This window comes from Cydia amplana, chromosome 10 (assembly GCF_948474715.1).
Source record: "Cydia amplana chromosome 10, ilCydAmpl1.1, whole genome shotgun sequence".
Taxonomy (NCBI): Eukaryota; Metazoa; Arthropoda; class Insecta; order Lepidoptera; family Tortricidae; genus Cydia; species Cydia amplana.
The window spans coordinates 787,042-814,709 of record NC_086078.1 but is presented as its reverse complement, the minus strand read 5'-3'; the positions used below and the strand labels follow the sequence as shown (position 1 = coordinate 814,709).

The following is a 27,668-nucleotide window of genomic DNA, read 5'->3' as shown; positions in this document are numbered from 1 at the left end:
CATCTCATAAAAAGGTTTCTTCTGTAGACATACGATACGAATACGACCCAAGTCCGTATTACGAGTACCTATATCACGTTTTTTTGAGTCTCAAGTAGGTACTGAAAAAAACGTATCCCGCCTGCAGAACCTAAAAAATTGTTCTTGATTTTCTTAATTTTGCGATGTCTACAGGAAAGACGTGAGCTTAACGTTCACGTACTACATGCATACAATAACATGTAATAAAGATAGTGAGACCTCTTCATTCTCATTTGTCTATGCTTTTTCACGGCGAAAAAACCCTCAAACTCCTGAGCAACGTCGCCAGCACGTTTGCTAAGCACTCAGCCCTGAGCGCAAGCTGCCCCTCTAGCGTGGAGTTGTGTTCGGCCCGGGCCCGGGCGCTGTGGTCGCGGATGATGCGCGCCATCTCGGCCCCGGCCAGGTCCTTGAACGCGGCCGTCACGTCGTGCACGCGCAGGATCAAGTTGCGGGTCTGGAGGGGGGATGACGTGTGTCGGCCGAGAGCCTGGAGCAATGGAAGAGGTATCTTGCTGTGCTCACTTATTTTGGGTGGCATTTCTATACAAAGCCTACCACTTTTATTGTAATCATGTATTGAATGTCGTCCGTAAAGTGTGCCTTATAAATAAAATAAAAAAAAATGTCAGTTCAGTACCGTAAAAAGCGAACAATATCATAATCAAACATGGAAGAAAAATATTGGTTGGGGTATGGTTGAGGTAGATTTTACCGATCTTATCAGATGTTATTAGTGAAGGATTCCTTTATAAATTCTTCCTAGACGTTTGCGATGGTCTTTAATTAGACATTAGCCTATGATATTTATATTTTTCATCCTATTGCACTGCATCTTTCAATGGTACATACCTGTGCAAGATCCGCGAGTCTTCTCAAAGGCGTGAGGCAGTCCGCTAGCGCCGGAGCCACGGGCCCGGAGCCTCCGAGGGCACCGACCAAGGCTCTCGACGTCCCCACCAGTGTTACAGCGCAGGAAGTCAGTTCACTTCGTGCTCGCTGAAAAATACACAAACATTCGAGTATAGGTGAACCAGGATCTATTGAGGGTGCGCCATGTTGTGGAATTTCACTGGAACTAATTTTTTCATACTACACTGAATTGTCACCCTATACATGAGAATAACAGCGCCCTCTTGACAATTATCATATATTACTGGTCAGGCTATACTTTGTTAGGTAGATGTCTATATCATCAATATTGCCAATTTAAGTAATAAACCTAGGGCTAGCTAAACGACAACTGTTGAACTTAAATAATGGATGAACATGTTCACATTTTGACTTTTCAACTGGCGTTGATCGGTAATTAATTGTTATCTTGGTTACGGCCCCTATCCGAATTTTAAATCGTGAACTTGCTAATTCTTGAAGTTACGCATTAGTTAATTAATTGGTAGTCACATTTACCTGGAACTTTAGCTCATCGATATCCTCCCCTCCCCCATGTGCGTGTTGATGTTGCGCCCTCTGCGCAGCAGCATGCAGCCTCGACAACAACCCCGCCGCCGCCGCCTCGGCCGCTAAAAGCAATGCTTCTGCTCCCACCACTCCATTAGCCTCAGGAAACACTAATGGAGGCGACGGTGGAGTTGGTATATCGTCAACAACAATATCGTCTTTAAACCGCACGTGGTTCTGGACTTTTGGAGTTGGACTCGCTCGGAATTTCCTGTCCGTTGGAGGGCTGAAAGTTTTTGAATCGTTCCCCGCCGCTCCGTTTAGAAGATCGGGACGGTTGCTGAATCGCCGATTCATTTGAGGCGAACATAGTGATAGAACTGTTGACATCTCGTTGTTTTTTAAGATGGTGTTTTTAGTTTCGGAGCTGGATCTAACGTGTCTGCTTTGAAGCGTCATCGAGCTATAATTTGGCGTGGATCGTAAGCTTTGCTCGTCATCTAGTCGGCTCTCATTTTCTAAATTTCTGTAAGAGTTTAAATTTCTTTGGAAGTGCGGCGACCCGATACTGGCTAGCCGCTGTTCTCTGATCGGTGATTGTTTTTGTGATGTCTTCATTCGGAGGACTTCGATGCTCGGCACGGGCGGTAGAGGAGGCTTTTTTGGTGGAAGTAATAAAGGAGGTGGAGGGGATAGAACTTTAGGTTCTAATCTAGGTGGGAGTGGCGGCTGCATTTGATCATTAATTTCGCAGACGACTTTATAGTTTAGTCTCCTGTTGTTTAAGGTACTGAAGTGATTAGTTGGGATTTCTACAGCTGTTAGCTCATTATTTGGAAATGTAAAGGAATTTGATCGTGGTCGCGGCGCTGGTGGAGGAGGATTTTTAGGTGGTCTCTCAGGCGGTTGAATGTTATCGACATTTTTTCTTCTCGGAGGCGGCCTGATTTCACAGACATCTGGCATGGAATCCGACTTCTCTACTTGACCTACTTTATCCGCTTCATCGCTATCATCGCTTTTATTCTTATCTTTGCTACAACATGAAAACATACCTTTCCTTTCAACAGTAGGATATTCAATCACATGCGCTGTGCCGTTGGCTGTTTTTTCCGTAACACTTTTTCTTTTACTCTTCGGCGAATCTGATTTAGTTTGAGCTTGAGCTTTGCTTTTCTCTTTCAATAAAAGACTATTCCTAGCATCGCTTAAAGTTTTCGCAGTAAACATGTTTCTTATTTCACTGACACTGAGCGTGCCTTTAACTACCTCACCATTAGCTTTCACATCTTTATGATGCTGTTGCTTCGCTTCCATTATCTGACTATGGTTGACGTAGCTGACTGGTTCTCTATCTAAAGTCGAGGAATTTGATCCCGGCGGTGGAGGAATAATATAAGACATAATTTCCTCAGGTGTAAGCTCAATTGCAGGAGTAACTCTTACAGTAGGGGGTTGCACAGTTACGTTAGCTATGAATTCTTCTATATCACCCTTTTTGGGTGCTCTGTTTAAGTTTTCTAGTGAGTTTTTTTTTTCGTCTGCAAAAGACGGTGGCACGACTGGTAATATTTGAGGCACTTGCGTCGCACAGTCTAGTTCATCAGGCGTTTGTGGGGGTGGGATCAAAGTTAAGTCTATAAGCTCCGCGTCGTTATCGACGCTAGTTTCTTCATAATAAGGGAAGTTAGCTTTCTCTTCCTCTTTACTACTCTTCTCTCTAAGCTGCTTCAAATACTCCTTTAAATTTGACTCTTTATTGTCTAGAGTCGAATCAGGACTATGTAAACCGAAGCTCGTTCTCACTACTTTATTCGTAGCTTTCTGATGCTTACGTATAGGACTATTGGTTGGTGTGTAAAGAGAATCATTATCACTTTCTGAATGAGAGAGATCATTATTTAAAGCTATCAAGGCGTCTGTGAGTCCACAGTTATTAAGTATAGCGCTGAGACCTTGCGATTGCCGTCTCGTAAGATCATCTTTTTGCACTTCAGGTATACTTAAACCGGAAAGTCCTTGGTTAATAGTCTCTGTTAAAAGTAGTAGAGAATCGCTATGTTTAAGAATTCCCGGCGCATCATCTGCCGCGGACATTCTACTATTATTTGATTCAGTATCGCTTTCCAACTGGTCTACATTCGTTTCTTTACCAACTAGTTCATCTCTCAATATGCCATTACTAAATGCATCATCATTATACACATCACAGTTCTCAGTCAAATACTGTTCAGAGTTCTCAACTAGTTTCTGCATTTCGGCGACTCTTCGAAGCACTTCCTCGTTTTTAGCTTCGACAAGTCTCGGGTTATTGGTCGCATTCTCTAAGAGTTCCATGGATAGAACGCTTTGAAGGTCAAAACCCATCCCGTCGTCCAAATAACAGGTATCGTTCGGATCGAAAAGTCTGAAGTCGTCATTTCTCTTGCATTTCTCGAAATGAACGTCATGGCCTAACAACCCCGGCTTCGAATCGTAGCCTGTTAACGGACTGGAGTTGTTGCTATGATTTTTGTTGGTTAGGCTGGAATTCATGTTGGTATCTAGGCTAGCTTTAGCCTGGTCGGGCGTGGAATGGTATGGAGGAGGCATGGTGAATATCGCGAAGTGTTTCTTCGTGAGTACGACCGGATCATCGTTATGAAGGTAACTCCATTTCGTTGGTACAACATGATGTTGTGAGAGGTAAGGTGGAGCTGGAAAGTAGAGTATTTGTTAATATTTGCAACATATTTGCGTAATTGGAACCAATAAAAGTGTTTAAACAGTATTTACCTATGTCCTCTGTAATTGGTTCTCTCTCTAATTCCACGTTTAGTTCTTTGCCCGTAGCCAGACGGTAGTATCTGTAAGGTAAAAAAAAACAATACAAGACCTGTCGAATCCCACGATATGACGTCACCATAAGCGTTCTGGCTCATATATGAGCCGTGGGAGCTGACAGATTAAAGATATTGTGAATCACACATTAAGCTTAATTATAATTGGGATTGTGGCTGGAATACTCACCCAGCTATGACCAGAGGCATCTCCAGCGCATCCCTCTCGTCCATGAGCAGCGCGACGACTCTGTCCCTCGTGAGGAAGATGGCGACGTCCGCGCTGCCGCCCGCTTCGCGCTTTACCCTGACGCCTTCCACTTCTTCTAGAGAAGCTATAGATTGAGGCTGGAAAATAAAAACAACTTTCGTTACAAGAGTTCTTATAGTCTGTTAAATTTTATAGTGTTAACATATTTTTAAAAGCCAAGCATTCAAAACTACGTTGCGTTCCAAAACACTCATTGTTGACATAATTGAATTGGAAGTCGGTTGCTTAGCAGAGCGACATTTATAAGCTACCAAAAAAACATTTTTTTTACTAGATTATAGTTTAATATTGATGGTATTGAATTAACTATGGCACAATAATGTAAATAGAAAAAGATTTGATATGAAAATACCTACCAATCACAACTAAAATAATACCAAGTGTTTCCATGTCTTAACGGAGCGTCCAAATTGCGGGCATTTAAAACACTTAAAAATAATAAATAATTTATGGAAATATTGGGAATGTGTCGTTGTTCTTTCGAAGCACTCCTCATTTCTTCTTTTTCTTTTGTTACTTTTATTAAAGGGTTAGAAATACTTACCCCAGGGTTAGCACGAGAGATGATCTGGCTCAGACCAAAGCGTGGGGACACTAGAAGCACTCGCTCTGGTCGGGTGCTTCCGAAGCACTTGGCGCCGTAGCTCGGAAGACCCGCTACGATGTCCAAGTAGTGGAGCTTCGCCTGAAATTACAAGTGTTTGGTTTACTTTAGAGATTTTGCTATATATGTACTTATTAACACAAAACCTGGCTGCTGCAAAGTCTGAAAGCTGGAAGTTTTGCGAACCTTGACCTAAAAATCCAATATACAGACAGAGGCTGTACCTCAATTATGTTCAATGAGACTTGTTTGGAATTCTAGGTAAAAGCTTATTGTTTTAGGTATAAGAGTACTAAGAGCAGCGTAGTAGTAGTAAATGGTTAAATAGTATGTGTGTGTATGTGTGTGTGTGTGTATTTGCATCATATCCGAAGATTATTGACCGGCCATGCTGACGGAAAATTCGCAAATCTAGCTTTGACATTTTCCACATGGAAAGATCTTCTGTCAATTCGAATGGATGATGAAAAAATATTTTCCAGAAATTTTCGAGTATACTAAACTTCGGCTTGTTGTTCTTGCCGAACATTGTTTATTTGTTTACCTGCAACTGCGTTAACTGTCGTTGGCTCCCCGTCATCTGCGAGTTAAGTTTGAGGAAGTGTCCGATGAGCCGTCGAATTTCTTTCCGCTTCATACTTTCTAGTAGACCATTTGGTACGAAGCGTTCGAGGCCGAATTCTCTCCTGAAACGTAAGAAAAACATTGTAATTAGATATAATAAGTAGGTTGTTAATTTTAATATAGATGAAACGCAAGCCTATACGTACTCGAATCTATTTATAGGTATATTATTTGTTGTTAAAACGATGGGAAGACGACAGAAGATACTCGTAAAAGCGGGTTTCACCTAAGGCCCAAGATACACTTGTTAGTTTTACTTACGTAACTAGTGACAAAGCTTTGATTGTGCTAGAATGAGATAATGATATTCATATCTCATTCTGTTGTATAGCTGTGTCCTTACTTAAGTAAGTAAAACTTACAAGTGTATCTCAGGCTTAAGGCATACATAGGCACTTACATGCTTTCTTATGATTAGCTGTTCTCCTCTTTATTTTACTCGCGACAAGAGAAACTGTATGAGGAAAGTCCTTCTACATAAGTATTTTTGAGTAAATTTTTGAGTTTATTTTTGTACCTATTGTCTTTTCTAAGTTTTGATATTTAAGTATCTATGTTAATTTTTTAGGGTTCCGTACCCAAAGGGTAAAAACGGGACCCTATTACTAAGACTCCGCTGTCCGTCCGTTCGTCCGTCCATCCGTCCGTCCGTCCGTCCGTCCGTCACCAGGCTGTATCTCACGAACCGTGATAGCTAGACAGTTGAAATTTTCACAGATGATGTATTTCTGTTGCCGCTATAACAACAAATACTAAAAACAGAATAAAATAAAGATTTAAGTGGGGCTCCCATACAACAAACGTGATTTTTGACCGAAGTTAAGCAACGTCGGGCGGGGTCAGTACTTGGATGGGTGACCGTTTTTTTGCTTGTTTTGCTCTATTTTTTGTTGATGGTGCGGAACCCTCCGTGCGCAAGTCCGACTCGCACTTGGCCGGTTTTTGATTCTTTCAAAATGGCGGAGCCATAGCTCACATAGCCACTATAGTATAACTTACTCGACAGCTTTAACGGTAAGTTTGGCTGGCGACAGGTTGTTGGCCAGCGCGTGTTGGTGCACGTGCAGCGCGGCGAGTCGGAGTGCAACGTCGGGCTGCAGTTCCGGGGAGAACCGCTCTTGGGCAACGTCATTGCAGCACTGAAATTATACGTAAAACACATGAAAGTAATATAAAAGAAAAATTCTTATGTAAAAAAAACTTAAAATTTATTTTCTTTTCAGACTTGGTTTTCATGCTTTTAATATGGATGTTAGTTGTCCGTACGATGCCCGTAATTTGCGAACTTCGGTGTTTGCGGTAGGTCCTTAGATTTGTCCCTAAAATAATAAGAAAACAGTAACCTGCATGTACAAATAATCCAATGCTGCTAGATCTCTCTGTGCGAGCTCAGCTGCCGACGTCGGCATGAAGACGACACGGAACAGACAACGCATCTTATGCGAGCCGGGGCGAGACGCGATCTAGAAAAAGTTATAATTTATTTAACCCCTCGAGTCCTACCATCGCATGTGTCGGCAGAAAAGATACCTCCCCCTTCGATACAATATATGAAAAGTTAAAATCGGTTGATAGAGGTGTTTTGCATTTCAAAGTGCTGGGAGATGAAGGGATAAAATGTTTCTGGTCACTAATAATTTTAACACATTTATTGCCAAAAACCCCCTAGGTGTGTTAATTTTGTATTGGAAATGGGGCACTTGGCACTGAAAGTGTTAAGGGTCAATTTCTGAACACGATTTTTTTTCTGTCCGTGATGAAAATCGCGGGTTAGCATCAGACAATACTTACCAATTTTTTTTTACATAAAGAAGTCACACTTTCACACCGAGTTCCATATGAATTCACTGATTAGTTGGTTTTTAGAGTACACATAAAAATACCTAAAGGCTCAAATTACTACTCCCGTGCCCTGTCCGGAATCTACTTTTGAGCATAATGAAAAATCCTACGAAAAATTCTACATTAGTATCACTAATTTAGTGTCAAATACTTAAACTAGATGATATTTACTATCACTGAGCACATATACTATTAACTTCATTGTGGTAAATAACTCGTGATCGATGTTTAAATTTTGTCCGAGCGCGCGAGTAAAATTTCGTCGGCAAAACTCAAAGGGCTCTGACAGCCGACGTTTGTATTTGAACCGCCTCGTGTCCCGCCTCACCTGTACTGGCAGTATTCGGCTGTCTCTCAAAGCAAGCGGATGTAAGTCAAGCCGCGGCGTGTTCGAGCAAATCGCGTAAGTATTTCGGAATCCGGGTGGGCGACAATTTTTTTCTAATTTCGATGCTCCTTATAAATTTTATTTTCCACATAGCTTTTCAATAACAATTGTCATATTTAGGAGCCCTTTATGTATCTTTATGTAAGCGATAACATAACAGTTTGGTCAAACACGATTTAAATTTTTGGCGAATTTTTTTATTACGAATTCTAATTTCCGTGCCCTAATTCCCATAACAAATTTACCTAAAACAGCTGATTAAGTGGCACGGGAATTAGAAAGTATTACATATATTGTCAACAAATCTTTTATTGGGGGCACTGTAAGTTAATTGGCAATGTTTACGTCATATTATTATTACTTATATATATTGGCATTGAATATATATTATATGTAATAATAATACGACGTATATCTTTCTATTTTACATTTAAGGAAATCTTAAAGAATGCACAAAAATCTGAATAGTTTTTTAGTATAAGTACTATAGTACTTACATACAGGATCGAACCGAATAACCCGGGCAATTTTAATACGTAAGGTAAGGTGGGGTAAGACGACACCGGGGTAAGACTATCACTTGTATGGAATCCTTGTACTGTTAGTCTTGCCCCACCTTACCTTATTCATTGATCATATTATAACATTAAAATATTATATAAACATAAAACTATTTCTGGAATTATTACATATTATAATACCTGTACCTAAGGTTACATGAAACAAAATGAATCACATTTGCAATGTTTTGTTTTTGTAAATTTGACAGCTGACAGCGTATGCCGTATAAAGTTTAAATATCTGGGAGACCGAGCTTTGCTTGGAAAACATATAGGTACCTACCTACCTACCTACCTACCTAAAAACTCAAAAATGCGCGTTTTTCCAGAGATAACACCTACCTAGATAGATTTTTCACCCCAGAAAACCCTCATATATGATAAAATTTCATCGAAATCGTTAGAGCCGTTTCCGAGATCCCCGAAATATATACAAGAATTGCTCGTTTAATAGATTAGTTGTTATAAATTAGCTTTTCTAATACAAGAAAAATTAAATATATCCTATTCTTACTATATTATAAATGCGAAAGTATCTCTGTCTGTCTGTCTGTTATCTCGTCACGCTTAAACCGCTGAACCAATATCATGTTGATGATATTTGGCATGGAGATAGTTTGAGGCCCGGGGAAGGACAAAGGATCTGGGGACACGGCAGTGCCGCCGCCAAGTCGAGCAAAACAAAGTGGCACGGTCAAAATAACATTTAATTTGAACATGTAATCTAAGAATTAATGCACTTTAAAATCCCTTAGTTTTGTTACTGACACAATCACTCACGATCATCATTATTCTAAGGTACTTCTATCATACCCACAAGTTCCAAATTTGAAACGTAATTAGGTTTAAGCTTTTTAAGCCAATAAAAATCTAATAATACTGCAATATTAGTCACGTTCTAAAGATCTAATAACTGCATAAATAAGTTTGTAATCCTATAGAAATATATGCGATAACAAATTTACCTTTTAGTTCTTACAATTAGTAGGGAAAGTAAAGGTACACTACGATGTACGATGTGAGTATGAATAAAGATGTATATAGTTATGATATGTGTATACATAGTATCAGTATGGTATGGGTATGATTACCTGAAAAGAAGGACAGCCTACAAAAAGAGATGGGATACTATCAAAAACATTACATGTAAAAAGATGCAAGTCTCGCAACGCAGTTCTTCTACTACAAAAAAAGTTTTGAGATGTAATGTGAAACCAAGTCGGTTATTTTAGACAATGCCAGGGGGGTATTAAAACCGTAATACTATTAGATACCTTATTAGGGTTCCGTAGCCAAATGGCAAAAAACGGAACCCTTATGGATTCGTCATGTCTGTCTGTCTGTGATAGTCTTACCCCGGTGATAGTCTTACCCCACCTTACCTCATATGTGGTTAAACAATTGTTTGTGTTATGAATTTATGAAGGCAGCATATTCGATTTCTTCAGATTAACTTACACAATAACTTCTTCTCTCTGTGCCCCTATTTATTTCTTAGTATCATTTCCTATACGGCCATAAAGCAGATCATACACCTTGTACCTATCTACATGCAGATATATAATGACACTTTTTAATGAATAGTTTTGTATGTAAGGCGGACATGTTTACGCAACTACTCAAAGTATTGTTTTGAAATATATATATTTTACTAAGAAAGAGAGATTAGTTGTCATTAAAATCAAGGAAACTATTAGTCAAATACGTAGTTTTTAGTGTATCATACTTTCGTAGATTTGTCGTCCGAAACTAAAATTAAAGTAGATAAATATGTTCGATGCCGCTTCAGTATGGTTGAAGTATATTATTGTAGATTAAAATATACATAAATAATAGTTTTAACTACCAAAATAAGCTAAGAAAACAATTCCTGTGCCATGTTCTAATTTCCGTGCTAGTAAAATCTAATTCCCATGGACACACTAATTCCCGTGCCCTGACCAAAATTTTAAATTGAAATAACTTTTATAGTTTTATGAATATTTTTACCCCATAAGAAAATTAATGTTTATTATATTTTTTATCAAATTATCAGCATATTTTTTTTTGTGTAATGTTGGTATTTCAAAATTCCATGGGAATTAGACAAAAATGCTCGTTTGGTGAAATTGACCCTTAAGTAGTCAAAAGAAGAATACCTAACAAATATACGAGCATCTTCTAGCTGACTAAATCTCTGCTGTCCTGGTTTAGGAGTTTACTTGAGCATTTGATTATAATTCGCGACATGTGTAATAGAGCCGATCTTTTGGTTTCAAAACTTTTGTTGTCTCATAATAGTCTACATCAAGATTTTAACAATTATCCTGACATTCCTGACCAGTTCAACCGCTTATTTTATACAGGTACTTAATAAAAATAAAAAATCTTACGTACCCGTGCTAAAGACTCCTTAGGATCCAAAAGCGTCAACTTATTCCTCCTCACACTCTTCACATGTTCCACCACCAGACTAAAGTGTTCTTCAGCGATTATACACAGTTTATCCTTCAAGCTCGTCACAACATCGGCAACCGTGGTCGTCGTGTCATACTTGAAGGACTTGGTCTGTCCGTTCTCGAGGAACACTTTGAGGACGTTGGCCATGGGGGGGAGGCACAGGTCGCCGAGAGAGAAGGCTGAAGGCTGGAATGAATGAGAATGCGATTTAGTTGTTGTGTTCTGAACTTTAGGTTATCCTCAGGCCTACATTAATAATGCTATTTGAATTGGAAATCAATAGGGGAGGAAATATGGTTGATTTTCTTTTGATTTGAAATCGAACAAAACAAAAGGAATGTATCCAATTGAAGATTGTTTAAATTACATTGAATCAGCATTGAAGTAGTAGGTATTACGGGTAGAACCATCGGCATTACGATGTTATAGGATAATTGAAATGATTTCATTCTAATGTAGTATGTATGTCAAAAACACTAAAGTTGCAAGAAGTGTTTATCTTCTGCAGAAAAATTAATTGAGAAGGAGGTAAGAGTACCCCATTCGTTCAATATCTGCCGGGCCGGTTCATGGAATCGTCTGCGTCTGCCTAGTATTTTTCACTAAAGGATGACTCACGCTAGACCGGGCCGGGGCCGGGCCGGAGCTTCCGGCGCTTCGTTTTCTTTAGAAAGCACCATGTGACCACCGACCAGCCGTTATAGAAAATGACGTGTCGGACGTTTCGGTCCGGACGCGGCCCGGTCTAGCGTGAGTCATCCTTAACGCGAAGATTGAATTGTAGACGTTTATAGTTTACTTTTCTGTGAAAACAATTTCGTGCAAATACTTACAGGGTACATGGGGGCTCCATTTAGCTGCACAGAATCCGCAAACCGGACTCTTGGAGGTCGAGCTCTCAATCTGGAAAATGTAAAAGATATGTAAGTGTAAAGAAGTCAATTAATTATAAAAAAACAAAAAACCCGACTGCTATTTTTGAAATGGTATTTTCACCAGATTTCATTTGATACTCATATTGCTATGGCAAGAACCTCCCCCTTTTTTTCATATTTCCCAAATTTATATAGCCCATGTCACTACCACAATTCTGATGAATTCATGTGTCAAAAACCGTTCAGCAGTTTGGGCTGTAGGATGTGCCAAAGAGATGGACATACGCTCGAAAAACATTACCCTCCTTTGGTGGCAGTCGGGTAGAGGCTGACACACACGGTACACGGACGCTAGACACGTGCAGCGTGCGTGGGTCTCACCTGGCGCGTTTGGCGTGCGACAGCAGCGCCGAGCGGCGCGCGGGGTTGCCGGCGCGCGCGGGCTGGCACACGCGCAGCGTCACGCGCTCGGCGCACGCGCGCACCGCCGCGATCACGTGCTCGCGCGCAGCCGACGACACGTCCGCGCCGTTCACGCACAGGATCTGGTCGCCCGGCTCCAACTGGAAATTGAATTTTAAATTTCGTCGGGTGACAAGTAAAAGTCACTAACTAACATCATTGAAATTATTGGACAATAAACCGTGTAATAAAGTGCATTGTTACTTTAATTTTTTGATAGTACTTAGTGACTTTTACTTGTCTCCCGACGATTTCTCCGTTTAAACAAATTCAATAATTTTATAGGACAACCTAGTTTCACAGTAAGCTTAATTTTTATGTCGTCGGGTAGGTATAGACGACGATAATAGTACATTACGATACAGGTGTGAAAAGTAGGAAATTCGCAACGAGTGGCGATAAATTGAAACACGACCGAAGGGAGTGTTTTAAATCGACAGTCGCGAATTACCTTTTTGCGCGTGCATTGTACAACGTTTTACAGTTCATATGGCTCTTTAAATTTTCAACATAGGCACATAATGCGCTATTAGTTACTTACCTCACTAGAACGGTAAAGCGGCCTCATATGTACTGTAAAGTTTATTTACGAAATTGTTCAATATAGATTTATTATTACAATACAAACTTGTACAAAATACGAAACCATTTACGCAAATTAGGTAGGTACTTAAATATACTCATAGTTAGAAACTTCCAAAACATCAAACAAAGGAGATGTACCTATGGCCTGTTTTTCACATTTACATCATTTTATAAAGTTTAAAGATAAACGTAAGAAACTCATGAACCCAATCCCCTAGAAATTGAGACTCGATCGCAACGGCACAGTATATTAAAATTTGCAGAATCTCAACTCAGATGTGCATTATTTATGTGTCAGAATTTTGCTAATTTTTGACCCTCCTACATCTTTCGGAAAAAAAATGAGAGATACCTACTCGTCAATCTGAGCTTGAACTTATGGTACATTTGGATAAAAAATCAAATTAAGAATTAATGAACGCCTGAGATACATGATGTACGTACAATAACATTTACTCCCTAAGGGGCTTTAGGATGATTATGTACATTAAAACTATCGTGAAACATGCTGATATTGAATGGTAAACTTTATTATGCTTTGGACAAGAGGTTAGCATTGTATTTTAATGGCACTTACGGTTGTTACCCAAGTAACAGACAATTCCAAACCGATGTATTTTTCGCTACAAAAAACTTAATAATTATAAAAACCGGCCAAGTGCGAGTCGGACTCGCGCACGGAGGGTTCCGCACCATCAACAAAAAATAGAGCAAAACAAGCAAAAAAACAAGCAAAAAAACGGTCACCCATCCAAGTACTGACCCCGCCCGACGTTGCTTAACTTCGGTCAAAAATCACGTTTGTTGTATGGGAGCCCCACTTAAATCGTTTTTAGTATTTGTTGTTATAGCGGCAACAGAAATACGTCATCTGTGAAAATTTCAACTGTCTAGCTATCACGGTTCGTGAGATACAGCCTGGTGACAGACGGACGGACGGACGGACGGACGGATGGACGGACAGCGGAGTCTTAGTAATAGAGTCTCGTTTTTACCCTTTGGGTACGGAACCCTAAAAAAGACCTTCAAAGGTAATTTTCTGGTCATGTAGGTAAACAATAAGCCACATAGTTAATACTCATCGTCGTATATCGCTTCGTTGTAAACACAAACACAGTTAAACAACTGCTTTACTAGTGAACAATGTTAACTGCGTGTATCCCGGGTGAAAAGTTACGGGCGTTCCCTTGTAACTTCTACTCTGATTGGCCCCACGATACAATGATGTAATTAATTAAGACAACATTGTTAACGTTAACTTTTGGAAAGTTACACTCGAGTATCGGCAGTTTTATTGACTTGATTTACATTTGATTACGAAAGCGGATAGAATTAAGATTGACTTTCAACTTCAACTTCAACTTCAACTTCAACATTTATTCAGCAAATAGGCCACAAGGGCACTTTTACACGTCAACATTGAATTTACATACAAGCAAAATAATAATAATTATACATCAACAATTATTAAATACAACTACAACTACCAAATCAAACTAACGTAATACAATTACTTAGAGATAATAATATTAAAATAAAAACAAAACAGATACATGGAAAAAAAAATCTAAACTTATTTAGAGGTGTAAATGTCTCTAAGTGTCAGAACTAAAAAATAACATAGTTTATCAAATTATCCTTAGAGATGTATAGGGTCTCCAAGAGTCACAATCCTGTATGATTAACACATTACGAGAAAAAAAAAAACATACGAGAACCGAATGAGGCGTCTCACTGCAATTAAATTAAAAAATAAAGTTACTAAATATATTCGTGTTAGCTTAAACAGACCCGTCTCCACAAACAGCACCCGTTCACGAGTACGACGCGTATCTCAGCCATCGCCTCCCTCAACCTTCATTCGGGAAAGTGGCGACCCGATCTTTGTGAAGTATTTCAGCATATACACAGTTAACTAAGTATTACTTTTAATGTTTCTCCGGAATAAATTAAATCAATTCCAGACGTTCCTTTGTAGATTTGCTTAATCTTTTTTAAGCTTTTTGTGTGCCTTTTTGAGACAGATTTTACATATTTATTCTTGTACCTATCTGAAATCTCGAACCCAATATTTCGCAAAGAACTATGTCAAAATAAGTTTTATTTCAGTTTTTTCCTCTACACCATATTTTGTCAGAAGTGAAAAGCTAGTGATCAGCTAGTAAACACTAAACAAGATGCTAACCTTGCCAACACTAGGCGAGTTGTCAGTGACGAAGCGAACAAGTACGGGCCGCTCCGAGCCCGCCACGAACCCGAAGCCCAACTCCGGGTCCCTTTCCAGTGTGACGTCACGCGGCGCTGGCGGGGACTCGCAGGAGCAACCCTCAGGTGACACGTACGTTGTCGTCTTGTTCACATGGCTGGAAATAAATGGTTTATTTGTTAATTCAATTGTAAAAAAAATTTAAAGCAGGTAGAGTTAGACCAAGACAAGTCTGCAACGATTTTGTTGGCACACGCAGTACAAGTGTTATTTTAAACGTCAAAGTTCTATGAAATTATGACGTAGGTATAAATAACACTTCAATCAAAATCGTTGCAGACTTATCTTGGTCTAACTTTATCCAATGTAACGAAGAACAATATCTCTATAGGGGCTACAGTTCATGCACGCTTTTTTATAATACTTACCTAATTATTGGCTAATGTTATTATACTTTTTAATTATTTTCATCTTTAATTTTGACATGAACATACTTATCCTGTTTCATCAATGATAGGACTAGACTTTTTGCTGTACCTAAGTATCAGTTTTGTTTCTGGTTTCTCTATACACAATCGAATTTTATTTTGGCCATCTGTCTGGCTGTCTGTCCGGTCTTGGCTTAGTTCATAGTGTCTAAGTTATAAATCAATATAAAATTAAAGGCAACATATGAGCAACAAAAGCCAGACATAAAGTTAATATATTCCTCCGTTGGAAACTAGTGACGTAAAACTAAAGTATCTGCCTTCATGTGGATCTTTTATGGCAAAACAACATCTGTTTCTGTGTCGTAAAACGTCACAATCCAAGTGCTGGCAATTTTAGTTGTATTTTTATATCAGTTTAGTGTCTGCCTTGCAAACAAACTAAATATACTACAGTGTCCTATACTTGACAGTAAATTTTACACAACCATGAATAAAATTTGTGCTTCGAATTACTTCTCTAAAGAGGCCCACTGATAAACAGTCCGACGGACGGTATCGGCCTGTGAGTTGTTCGGAACTGTCAACTTTTTGTTCTGACTGACAGGCCAATATCGTCCGGCGGACTGTTAATCAGTGGGCCCCTGAGCCCCCTGACACATGTATAAAGAAAACTACCTAGTTCAAAGTCAAATAAGCGGACTAAGCTCTACCAAGTTTCGTTTAACTTCCCAGTGGCTCCAATATGAGTCGGAATTGTATGGATTTGAGAGGTCCTGGGAAATGAGGGGTTAATATGCTCTTCTTATACATGGAGTAGAACTAAGCTTTTAATATAACAGTATATTCTACTGATTTATACAGCTTATTAAGACAGCCTCCATATGCGCCACGTCCCTACCAAAGTTGCATACGGAATACCTTCACGGTTGTTTAATTATGTTCCTAAAATCCAATATTCTAAGATTCTGTACTCACTTGATATAATAAGGCTTCCCCCGGCTATCCAGCGCTTGTTCCCACCCATAAGGCAGTTCCTCCTCTTCTGGCTCCTGGCTGCTTCTGCTGCCATCTCCCGAGCTGGGCCAGCTCTCTACTGGAGGCAGCCAGCTTGCCGTCTGCGTGATGTGGCTGGAAATAAATTAAATATTATTAGTCTAATGTAACAAGACAATAAGTTTTTGGCAAAAATTTCATTTTTGGTACAAGCTTTTATCGCTGACTGTACTTTTCTTACGACAGACAACTAATACTCATCGAGACAATTCTAAAAACCCCTAACACAACTAGGTTGCGTTGTTTCATCACAGAGTTCCTATGGCCACCTCCTGTCTCCATCATCAGATCAGCTCTATGTCATAATAATATTGCATTGTCATCCGATTTATACATGCATGCAAAATTTCAGGTCAATCGGAAACCGGGAAGTGGATCAAATTTAACTTGCAAGATTTGATTACAGACCGACAACGGGACAGGTTAAGTAAAAGCTTGTAAAAATACATGTCATTTTTAATATCATTGAGCTGTTGGACTGTTGGTCTGATTCCAAAGTTAGATTCTCTGTGGCAATTAACGTAGGTCCGTATCCTATTGACTGCGCCATGTAGAATATGTAGTAAGACTGATATTTTATATAAATACATAAAATAAATTTCCTTCAAAAAGTGCAACTGCAGTTAGGTGAGTTATATACTCCGAGCGCCGACGGCTATGCGGCGTTGGGCGCCTGCAATCTTTTGCGGACTTCTATTTAAAAACACCACTACTGTCTAACCATTAGTAGATCTTATATCACTGCAATAAGGTTTATCTTAAAATGTCAGTTAACAGCTTTGACGACGGGACACAAAACACGCTTGTGTAAAAGTCCGGGTGCCATGAAAATACCTATCGGACATATGTGTTTCAATAAAATTTAAGTGTTTCCACTGCCTCCACTGGCGAGCGATAAAAGTTAAAACCTGTTTGTGAAATTGGGCGGAAAATTCTTTGAGCGATCCTTTTTTCGTGCACGAATGTTGTTCAATGAATGTTCATTAACAATTTGGTTTGGAATTGATTTATTTTATGGATTTCGTAAGAATTTGATTGGGATCACGGGACTTTAGTTCCTGTTTTTTTAGCGTAGGTATATATAGTCTATATTTATTAACTTTTTTATCTTCATCTTATGATCTACCTTTAGATCCTGGTTATTTGGTATTTAATATGATATGTACATGATGTATAGAAGTCAGATAAAAATAGAAAAGTATATAAACCTTGAAGAGTACTACTAATACTATTAAATAATCAGTGTTTGTATTATGAAATGAAAATTATAAATAGCAAGCACATTCAGATATCTAACAAACATATGTCAGACTTAAACCAAAAAATAATCAGCATAGAATCTACAACATTAACATTTAACACTCATCGAATTTCTCCCCTAAATTATGCTGCCTTCGAACTCACACACAATACTCACCCCTTTTGAATACTTGTTAACAACTTTAACAAGTTGTCAGTTACTCAAAAGACGAATGTAGCAAGTACGTATTAAATTCGTATTTCCATAGAGAAAAAAACACATAGATTGCTGACTCCATACATCAGTTTTAGTACCAAAAAGACTATTAGCATCTAGCATCGAGTAGTGGAACTATCAGTACTGCTACTTGACAATAGATGTAGCACCGACCGGAAAGTCTTATCTCAACAGCATAAGACTTTCAGATCGGTGCTACATCTATTGTCAAGTAGCAGTACTGGTAGTTCCGCTACTCGATGCTAGATGAAGACACTGAAATTAATAGTCTAAGTGATGTATGGAGTGAGCACTCTTGTATTACTATATTTCTCTATGGTATTTCTTACTATCTTCATGGGAGAAGTATGCAGTAACATATTTCTGCTGAGATTTTCAAGCCATTTTAGGTACATGACAATATTTACTTATCTTTGTAAGTTTTCAGTGCATATCATTACAAGTTGCTTAGCCAACTTGAGTTCCCTACTAGGTGATTAATATATAATAATATTTTAATTTTAAAGCTTAGTTTATTTATCCTGTTATTACCTAAACCTTTTCTAGTAATAAATATCTGATATATAATGTAATCCCAAATAGAAAAGTTAGACAAATTTAATAATAAAACGGCATACCAATAAATTCAGTACTTTAACAAAATATTACGAACTCCAAATCCAACAGCAATAGCCAACTATCCATTAAAAAGCATAAGACTCATACTTAAACCTGGCTTCACGTACTTAACATACAATATTCATAAAAGGTTTTCCACACAATAATCGCGATTCCGAGAGCTTCATTTTATAATCTCTACCGTAAACTCTAGGGTTCTTAATTATAGGTTTGTTTGTGTAATTTATTTAAACTTTGTTGCACGATATAAAATTTTACAAATGGCGGACTTAATGCCTTAAGGGATTCTCTACCAGTCAACAGATGCACGGGTCAGATGACCCGCATCAATATAAAAGTCCGAGCAAAACACATGGATAGTAAAATTTTCATCATCATAAATTTAAGAGCCCAGCTCTTGTCGATGGAGTAAGCGCCATTTTAAGCATCCCCGCCCGTCATTTTTCCGTTCTTTGCTATTATTTTGAGCTTCCGATACAACATTGTAGTGTTGACATAAAACAAAGTAAAATAATATATCACATCAAGTTAAACTTTTTACACTTCCAATGCCGCACCGAGCACGAACCGTATTTCAGAGACCACTTATCTGTGTTAAATGTTTCAACATTTTTTGCGCTGAAAATGCCTTATGATTTACTACGGCGTTTATTTCGGTTGTTTACCGTGGAAACTTAACGTATTAAAACTGTTTATCTCTTCTTATTATGGTATTCCTTTGTTTAAATTTGTTTAAAACATTTATCTTTTTACAACAATTTAACCCTGTGTTTTATTTTTATTTTAGGCTTAATTATTTTCTATCATCACGCTTGCAAAGTTTTCTGAGTTACATGCATGCAAGTATGAATTTGTACACTCGTATAAAATGTACCAATATACACATTATATTGTAGGTACTCGAGTGCAGTAAAAGTATGACTTCATATTCTTATATCCGTAATAAAAAATGTGCAAGAAACTTTTTTTATTGCTTTTTATTAGGTATTTTTGAGATATTTTTTTTTAATATTATGAAGTACAAAATAACATAACTTGACACGAAAGTTTGGACTGCACTAATGAAGGTGTAGGTATATAAAATATCTTTTGCCTGAATAGAAATCCTCCATTGTCCCCTTTTCCTAGAACCCATACAAAACCCTACGCCCGCAATGTGTGTTCAGGCTGAAACAACTACGCCTATGAAATATTAATTATTCCGTGAATTATTAATTCAATAACGGGCTTCAAAAATCAAAGGCCACGCTTGAGCTAATATTTGAAGAGATAAGACACCTGAATCCGTAATATGCTTAGAGTCGTGGTCCGGGAGACAGACTGAAAAATAGATGTCATAGACTATGAAACATACCTACCTAAACCTTCTAAAACATTTTTGTCCTACTAAGACGATTCATATCTTATGAAAAAAATGAACTGAAGATTAAGTAGGTAGGTAGGCATAATTGTCAAATATTGAGATTGTCATAAAAATATGAAGAGATTGTTAGAGACTGGAATTAAAGTCTTCAACGTTTGCGCGTTGCAAAGCTTGTAGGCCAACTTGAACACCATTTTTTGGCGCATGCTGCTAATGCTAAAGATACTGGTTCAACTTCACGCTTGGGTACATTGTTGTTAGTGCAAATATCTATATCAAACAATAATATTTATTAATGCTCAAAAAATAAAAATATAACCAGCCACATGCTTTGTTCACTTCGCATTACACAACAATAACAGGCACAAAATTCAACTGACTTCATTCATATTTAGTGGGTATGGCAACAAGAATATTTCTGAATAAAATCGATTCATATTCTTAGTTAAAGGGGATGATTTTAATTAATGACGCATTTACGCAGCTACATTTAACTTTAGCACAGTGAGGTGAGGTAAACAAATTTACCCCCGTCTCTCGGCCTAAACGTATAATATGGCTGATACAGCCTGGGATGTTTGAACGGTCTCCTTTATTAGCGATATTAAAATTGAGGATATTACAATATCAGAGTTTTATTTGCGCTTCGCGGTTATTAGATTACGACGGGCAAACAGGTTTGGTGTGGTTTTAATGAGATTGGCCTATTACGCGCCTATTATTACAAGCTTTTAATGCTACCTATTATTACAAGATCAAATCTTGCAAGTTAAATTCGACTCACTTCCCGGTTTCCGATAAAGCTGAAAATTTGCATATGTATGTAAGTCGGGTGACAATGCAATATTATGGTACCATGCTGAGCTGAGCTGATCTGATGATGGGCCATAGGAGACAGGAAGTGGCCATAGGAACTCTGTGATAAAACAACGCAACCTAATTGTGTTTGGGATTTTTAGAATTCTCTCGATGAGTATTAGTTGTCTGTGGAAAGAAAGGTGCAGTCAGCGATAAAAGCTTGTATCAAAAATGAAATTTTTGCCTAAAACTTATTTTAATTAACAGTCATTTTGTCATCTTGGAATTTTATTACAAATACGCCGCCTTTGCAAATTAATTATTTTTTTAGAAATAATCCTAATTTAGGTTGCGTTTTTACATTCTTATGACATTATTATTAGATAAGCTAAATTGAGGGTCACGAATTTTAATATAGGTACATACTTATTTAATATGTTAGAGACTGACGAGAATTACATCGTTATAATATTTATAATTGCCTGTTTTGAAATTACACAAAATTAAATTTCGGTGTGGTTTAAGTAAATTTGATACGTCAAACCAATACATAGGTATTTAAGTAAGTAGTTAAATGACCCTGATTTAGCTACCTATATACATGTATGTATTTTAACTTTGATATTGTGACACGTTTTAATTCTCGGATATCTCCCTGTATTATCTTCCCTGCCTTCCCTGTCTTCTAAATATATCTTCTGTAGTAAGTATCTGTTATTAGACCTTATCTAATCTACCCCACACATCTCCAAAATTTTATTCAACTTTACTAACTTCCACAAGGTATAATTTTGCTCGCTTCAGAGGATTTTCATTCCCAAGCTAACTAAATCGTGCCGCGCATACATAACATATCCATGTGAGATACCACAAATATTCGCTCGATTTGCAACTTTATCTCAAAGGAATAAAGGTGCAGATATCTGTGCTGTAGTACAGGCTCCGATCTCGTGTTCGAATACTGATCAAGTTCGTTAAATAACATGGAGTTGGATTAAGTGGGAGTTTTGGGCCCAATTTTGTGTTCCAACGAGATTGAACAGATACTTGTATGTAATGTGCAAAGATTATATAAATACCCTACAAACAAACTTCTACACAGGGACCAGTTATCTCTGCAACTTACTGCTGTACACATGTTTATGAGTTTACTAGTATTTAATCTTGATCTTGCTAGTATTTAATGAAATATGTATAATAGCATTATTTAGAGTAAAATTAATAATTATACAACAACATAAATAAACCTAAGTGTTTGTTAGCTACTTAAATCATCAGAATAATCTTAAGAAAATATTTAAGTCTCTACTCTCTACTACACAAAAATATAACAATGACTTAACGTAGATAATATTTTTTAATATTAATTTCCACAGAAAGCCGTCATTACGTAAAATTTATTCAACGCGAGAAATTTCAATACTAAACGATAATTGACAATAATAGCAAACCACACAATAATGCCAATACAAATTACATCACATTTATTAACCCTCAAACTTATTAGACCTAAGTACCCTTATAGGTACTTAACATAAATCTATTCCCTACATATGCGCCTCGACATTAATTCCAAAGGAATTCCCGCCACAATGTTTGAATTTGCCATATGTCTAAATATTAAACCGAAATCCATATTAAATGTGATCCTCGTTTTTATTTTAGACTTTATGTGAGAAACGGTAAGGTTGAAGTTTCGGTGCGGGATGCAGGTCTTTTTTCAAGCCACTTATTTTCTTTCTTGAATAATGTGGGCTTCCCTTAAGGATATGGAATGAGAATTACCTACAAGGCATTTAATTTCTGCTATAGATGGCGTGGTTTCTTTTAGAAATTCAATGGAATTAAATAACTTGAAATTTCAAAAAATACTCGTATAAAGCTTAAGTGCAAATAGAAACAAAAAATCTTTAAAAAAAACACCTGGTATGTTTTCCGTATTTAGGTTTTATTTATACAAACGGTGCAATCAAAAAAATAAATTTAATGTAGGTATATTTGAGTAACCGAGAATGTGCCTATTCATTCGGGTAAAACATTAATAATCATGTATTTTATTTATAATATTTTTACAAGATAGTATTATCTTCTAATTATATGAATTATTCAAAGCAACTGTGCTTGAAGACTGCTTCCAGATATAGATTACAATGTTGAAAATTTAAGATAAATATAAAATTAAGATCCCATGTTCTGAGAAATTAAGACAATTTAAAAATTGCCAGTATTATAATAAACAAAACTAGATACCTCGATACAAAGCTCAAAGAACATTGCAATCACAAACAACGACGCAGTGCATTTGTTATGCATATTGTTGTTATTTTTTATTTACATTTGTCAAACGACAACGACACTCAAGAATTCATGCAGTGGATATTGTCCAGAGTAGAATTAAATAGAGTAGTCCATTTCTAAATAACAGTAAACTATAGCGAGCTACGCGCCAAAGTCACAACAATTCAGCAGATATCTTGGAACTTGCGGTTTGTCGCTTAGCTTTTAGTAAAACTCATACTTGCTGACTCCAATTCCTGGAATTAAGTAGTTCTTAAGGACAAACCTGGGAAAGCGCTGAGAAATAAAACTACGGATTATGTTCAACATTAAATGGGTTCCAGCTTGAATCGCGCATGATACCACCACTGAGACACAAGAACACACCCCAGAACACCACGGAGCCAAGTCATTCTATGGCCTAAAAAGTTTTAGTTGGTAAAAATGGGCCTTATCGCCTGATTCAAACTTTAACATATTCAGTGCCGAAAACCCGACTATCGGGTATTTTAGGATTTAGTTCTCAGGCCGGACGACCCGATAGTCGGGATCGTGTTACTACAGATTTATATGACAAAATTGTTGTGGCCTGGCGCGGATGTCTTTTTTGGCTGTGTGGCAATGAATGTGTTAAAATAAATAAATAAAGTTCAAAATTAAAAACTCAATCCTAAAAACACATGTATATGTAGAGAGCTTACTGTGATTGTCTTTATACTACGACGTTACGGAAGAGACATTTTTCACCGGCGGCGTAACGTATGAAAACTTATAAATAAACAAAAGAATGACATCGTCATTTGTTTACGCCCTGTTTGTTCACCTCGCACCTTTCCCTTACGTTTTGATAAAGGATATTTAGGGAAATAGGTAAATTGGCAATGTTAATGTAAATAGAATCCGTCTAAGTGTGAACTGCCACTACATACCTAGTTATATGAAAACCACATCGGACAGTAACAAAATAATGATACAGTTTTTATCGCAGATTGTACTTTTCTTTCAACAGTCATTGTACTTTTTCTCAGCAGTCTTCTTCTGCTTGAAATGATGATGATGATTGATTGATGAGTGATGACAGCCTATCCTTTTTCCTTTCCCGGGCCACAAATTTATCCATACCAAGTTTCATACAAATCGATTTAGCGGATTAAACGTGAAGAGGTACCTAACAGATACACAGACAGACAGTTTCATATTACGAGTAGTAGAGATTTTTGATAGAATTTTCCGAGTTAAGCTTTAGAATACTTTAGATGTACAACGATACAATAGCGACAGAGCTTTTGCCATTTTTATAGGTATTGTGACCGTTTTGCCACTTTTGTGTTACTTCTACTCAGAATCACGAGCTATTTCGATCCTAATGGGATAAAAAAATGTCCCAGAGTTTGTTACCATTTCCGCATATACTGACGCATGTATGACGGTAACAAAAAGGAAAGTTTGAAAAATGTATGGAATGTTTAGGATACTTTTTTTCTCCTATAAGGATGAAAAGGGCTCGCCATCCTGACTAGAAATAACACGAAAGTGGCAAAAGAGGTCACAATATATAAAAATGGCAAAAAATAAAAGAAACGTTGAGCGTTCGTTATCAATGAACACTACACACACAGCCCTATAACCATTTGTAAGAAATAGTACTAGAGCGGCTCGCGCGGCGGGTGTGAACTCACCCCAAAATGTTGCTGAGCGTAACTATTAGGGCGTGAATAAACAAATGAACATGTATCGCCATTTGTACGTGTCTTGTAGATGCTTCGTCTTCACACACTTTGTAAAGTTATCACTTACTGTATGAAATAAAACATTATTTACGACAATTTATCATAGCAGTTTAGCAGAAAAAGGAGAGAAAAGGGTTTCAGAGGGAAAACTAAATAATGTAGCACATTTTATAGAAAGATAAAACCACCTAATTTTTATACCCACTATTAATAAAAACGTTTAGACAGTTACGAATGTTCCCCCGAAAATAGGTGTAAATAAGTATAGTCACTCTCCGTGATTGTTACGCCATTAAGGGTTCTAGCTAAATTGGATATTCCATAGCGTAAGTATGGAACAACCAATTTAGCTAGGACCCTAAATGGCGTAAAAATCTCGTCTGGTGACTGTACAGTAAGGTAAATTTGCAACTGCTTTTTAAAATGCGACCTCAAAATCTGAAGCTATGTGTTTGCTTCTTACGTTCTCGCTCTTAACTTTTGGCACATTTATTTACACATGTATGTGTAAATAATATCTCTTCATTGGGCCAAAAGGCACTGAATAAGTACCTACAAAATGTTCACTTTATAACCACTTAAACCACCTGTAGAGACTTGAGACCGTAAACACGTAATCTCGCAGATAAGTTTTACTTCCAACATTTCCTAGTACCATAAAAGTGAATCAAGTGGCGATGAAACTTTCCACATTCACATTCACCGTCTTTAAATGGCGCGAAGTAAAAATCAGTCGTTTAACGGTGCCAGGTACGACGAATAAAATGTCGTAAAACTTGTTGAATATGGAGGTCTTTCTAATAATTATGATTATTTATGATACTTCTGGGACTGGGCGCATTGCCAAATCAAAATCGAAATTTTAAAAGGTACTTTTAGACTTAGGTATAATGAAAAAATCACGACGCTTTTCATTCACATCCGTCAATCCGATAAATTTTACTTTTCAATAAGTTTGTTGTCAAAGATTATCTAGATCCCAATCTAAAATGTTAGTACAAAATGATGCAAAACCAGATAGACAATTTGGATAGTAAATTGGCCACCTTTTACAAAAACAGAGCAAGCAATCGCACTTTAAGCAGAATTTTATCAACATTCCGATCATGTAGGCTATACTAGATTTCAATGAAACTACCGTATATTTAATGAATTAGCAATGTCCACATCCCTCAATTAACCATTTAGCGGAATGAGCGTGTATTCTTTTACTTCCCACAAACATCCCGAACATCCCCTTTATCTGTATATGTAAATATGTTTAACACAACAGAAAGGTCCCAACGATTAAACATGAAGGGCCATAATTGTTGGGTCCCAAATGCGGTTAGTTTCCATTATCGCTGGCAAGGGATTAACGGATGGATCCAATCCGAAAGGTTTGCGGGGAAAATCGACGGGAGACATTTATTTGGGACAATTATTAATGTAAAAATGTATAAACAAAGCATACATCATGAGATCTTCTCCAGATTGAATGTAAGGACCTTGATCTGCTCCTAAACGCCCAGTAGGTAGGTCCAATACGAAACAACACAGTCCCGGCTTATTCAGCCTGGGCTCGGCTTGTCAACTAATTCCAACAATTCGTAGACACTATAGTTTTTTTCCAAACGGACATTCCAACCCAGAGGGAAAACTTGTTGGGATTAGTTCGTTTTTCTCACGAAGTTTTCCTTCACCGAAGAGCAACTGGTATTTAAAAATCAAATGATATACCTATCGTACATCGTACATAAGTTCCGAAAAACTCATTGGTGCGAGCCGAGGTTTGAACTCACGACCCCCGGATTGAAGGTCGCACGCTGTTACAGCTAGGCTGCCAACGCTTCGGTCAAATATATTAGCTCACTATGAAACGAGCGAGCTCGAATGCCTCGAATAAAGGGGCATTTCAGTTTGAACATTTATTTCTCTGATCTCTGACGGTAAAAGGGATGTCGCGGTTTAGCCCGATAAGGGTTAATCATTGTAAATGTCGCTAATGGATGGATGGATGAATACGTTATTTGCGTTTACATAAAAAAGACATCTGTAAATTAACACAATCTAAAATGTAAGGTTTTTTAACATAAATTTAGATAAGTAGGTATGTTACTATGTAGTAAACCAATTTGTCCGATTCAACAGGTGGCAGAAAAAGAATGACGAGAAACTTGACGACTCGAAACGACCCATTGAAAATTTTACTCAACAAAAACACGCTTATAAAAAAATAATACACACTGAAATTATAATAATCAAGTAACAGATGTTACCTATTCAATTAGTTTAATGTTTATAGGGGCAAAGCTAACAAAGCTTCGTCATATCCGTGGATTAAAAAGAAGACCGACTTCAAAAAAGTTCAAATAAAAAACGTAGGTACTAAGTATGAGATTTATGAGATGCCCAAACCTATCTTCCAACTTAAAAACAATTTGATTACCGTAATTTGTCGAACATACCTACCTATCTGTCATTTGTAGAAAATCATATTGATTAGTCGGACCGTCATGTTAGTATCTCGGATATAAAAATACAACTTGTACTTAAGGCACTAGCCTCTTATATATTTCAGTTAGTGCGAGGAAAGATCAGTAACCCAGAGTTACTAGAGACAATAGGTGTTTATGCGCCGCCACGGTACGTGTGGCGGAGGCGCAGACCGCCTCTGCTGGCCGAGCCGCACGCGCGCACCGGATTGATGCGCACGGCCCCTTGGACGAGAGCCCTGCGCACATTTAACCAAGTTGCCAATCGAACTGACGTATTTTATTGTTCTGAAAGTGAATTTGTAAAGGTTACATTGTTTGTGTTGTGTTATTCTTAGTTATAGTACTTA

General features: G+C 37.6%; 1 protein-coding gene across 1 annotated transcript in view; it reads right to left on the bottom strand.

The window, feature by feature from the left end:
- Positions 1 to 268: 268 nt before the first annotated feature.
- The window catches only part of LOC134651468 (uncharacterized), a 284,537-nt gene continuing 257,137 nt past the window's right edge, over positions 269 to 27,668 (bottom strand). The window contains exons 3-16 of the mRNA XM_063506580.1: positions 16,504 to 16,656; positions 15,077 to 15,254; positions 12,226 to 12,407; positions 11,803 to 11,872; positions 10,907 to 11,155; positions 7,084 to 7,203; positions 6,740 to 6,879; positions 5,661 to 5,802; positions 5,057 to 5,197; positions 4,432 to 4,589; positions 4,198 to 4,268; positions 1,432 to 4,118; positions 874 to 1,020; positions 269 to 511 (exon numbers count right to left, since the gene is read on the bottom strand). Of these exons, the coding sequence (XP_063362650.1) occupies positions 269 to 511; positions 874 to 1,020; positions 1,432 to 4,118; positions 4,198 to 4,268; positions 4,432 to 4,589; positions 5,057 to 5,197; positions 5,661 to 5,802; positions 6,740 to 6,879; positions 7,084 to 7,203; positions 10,907 to 11,155; positions 11,803 to 11,872; positions 12,226 to 12,407; positions 15,077 to 15,254; positions 16,504 to 16,656 (4,681 nt within the window). The remainder of the gene's footprint in view (positions 512 to 873; positions 1,021 to 1,431; positions 4,119 to 4,197; positions 4,269 to 4,431; positions 4,590 to 5,056; positions 5,198 to 5,660; positions 5,803 to 6,739; positions 6,880 to 7,083; positions 7,204 to 10,906; positions 11,156 to 11,802; positions 11,873 to 12,225; positions 12,408 to 15,076; positions 15,255 to 16,503; positions 16,657 to 27,668) is intronic.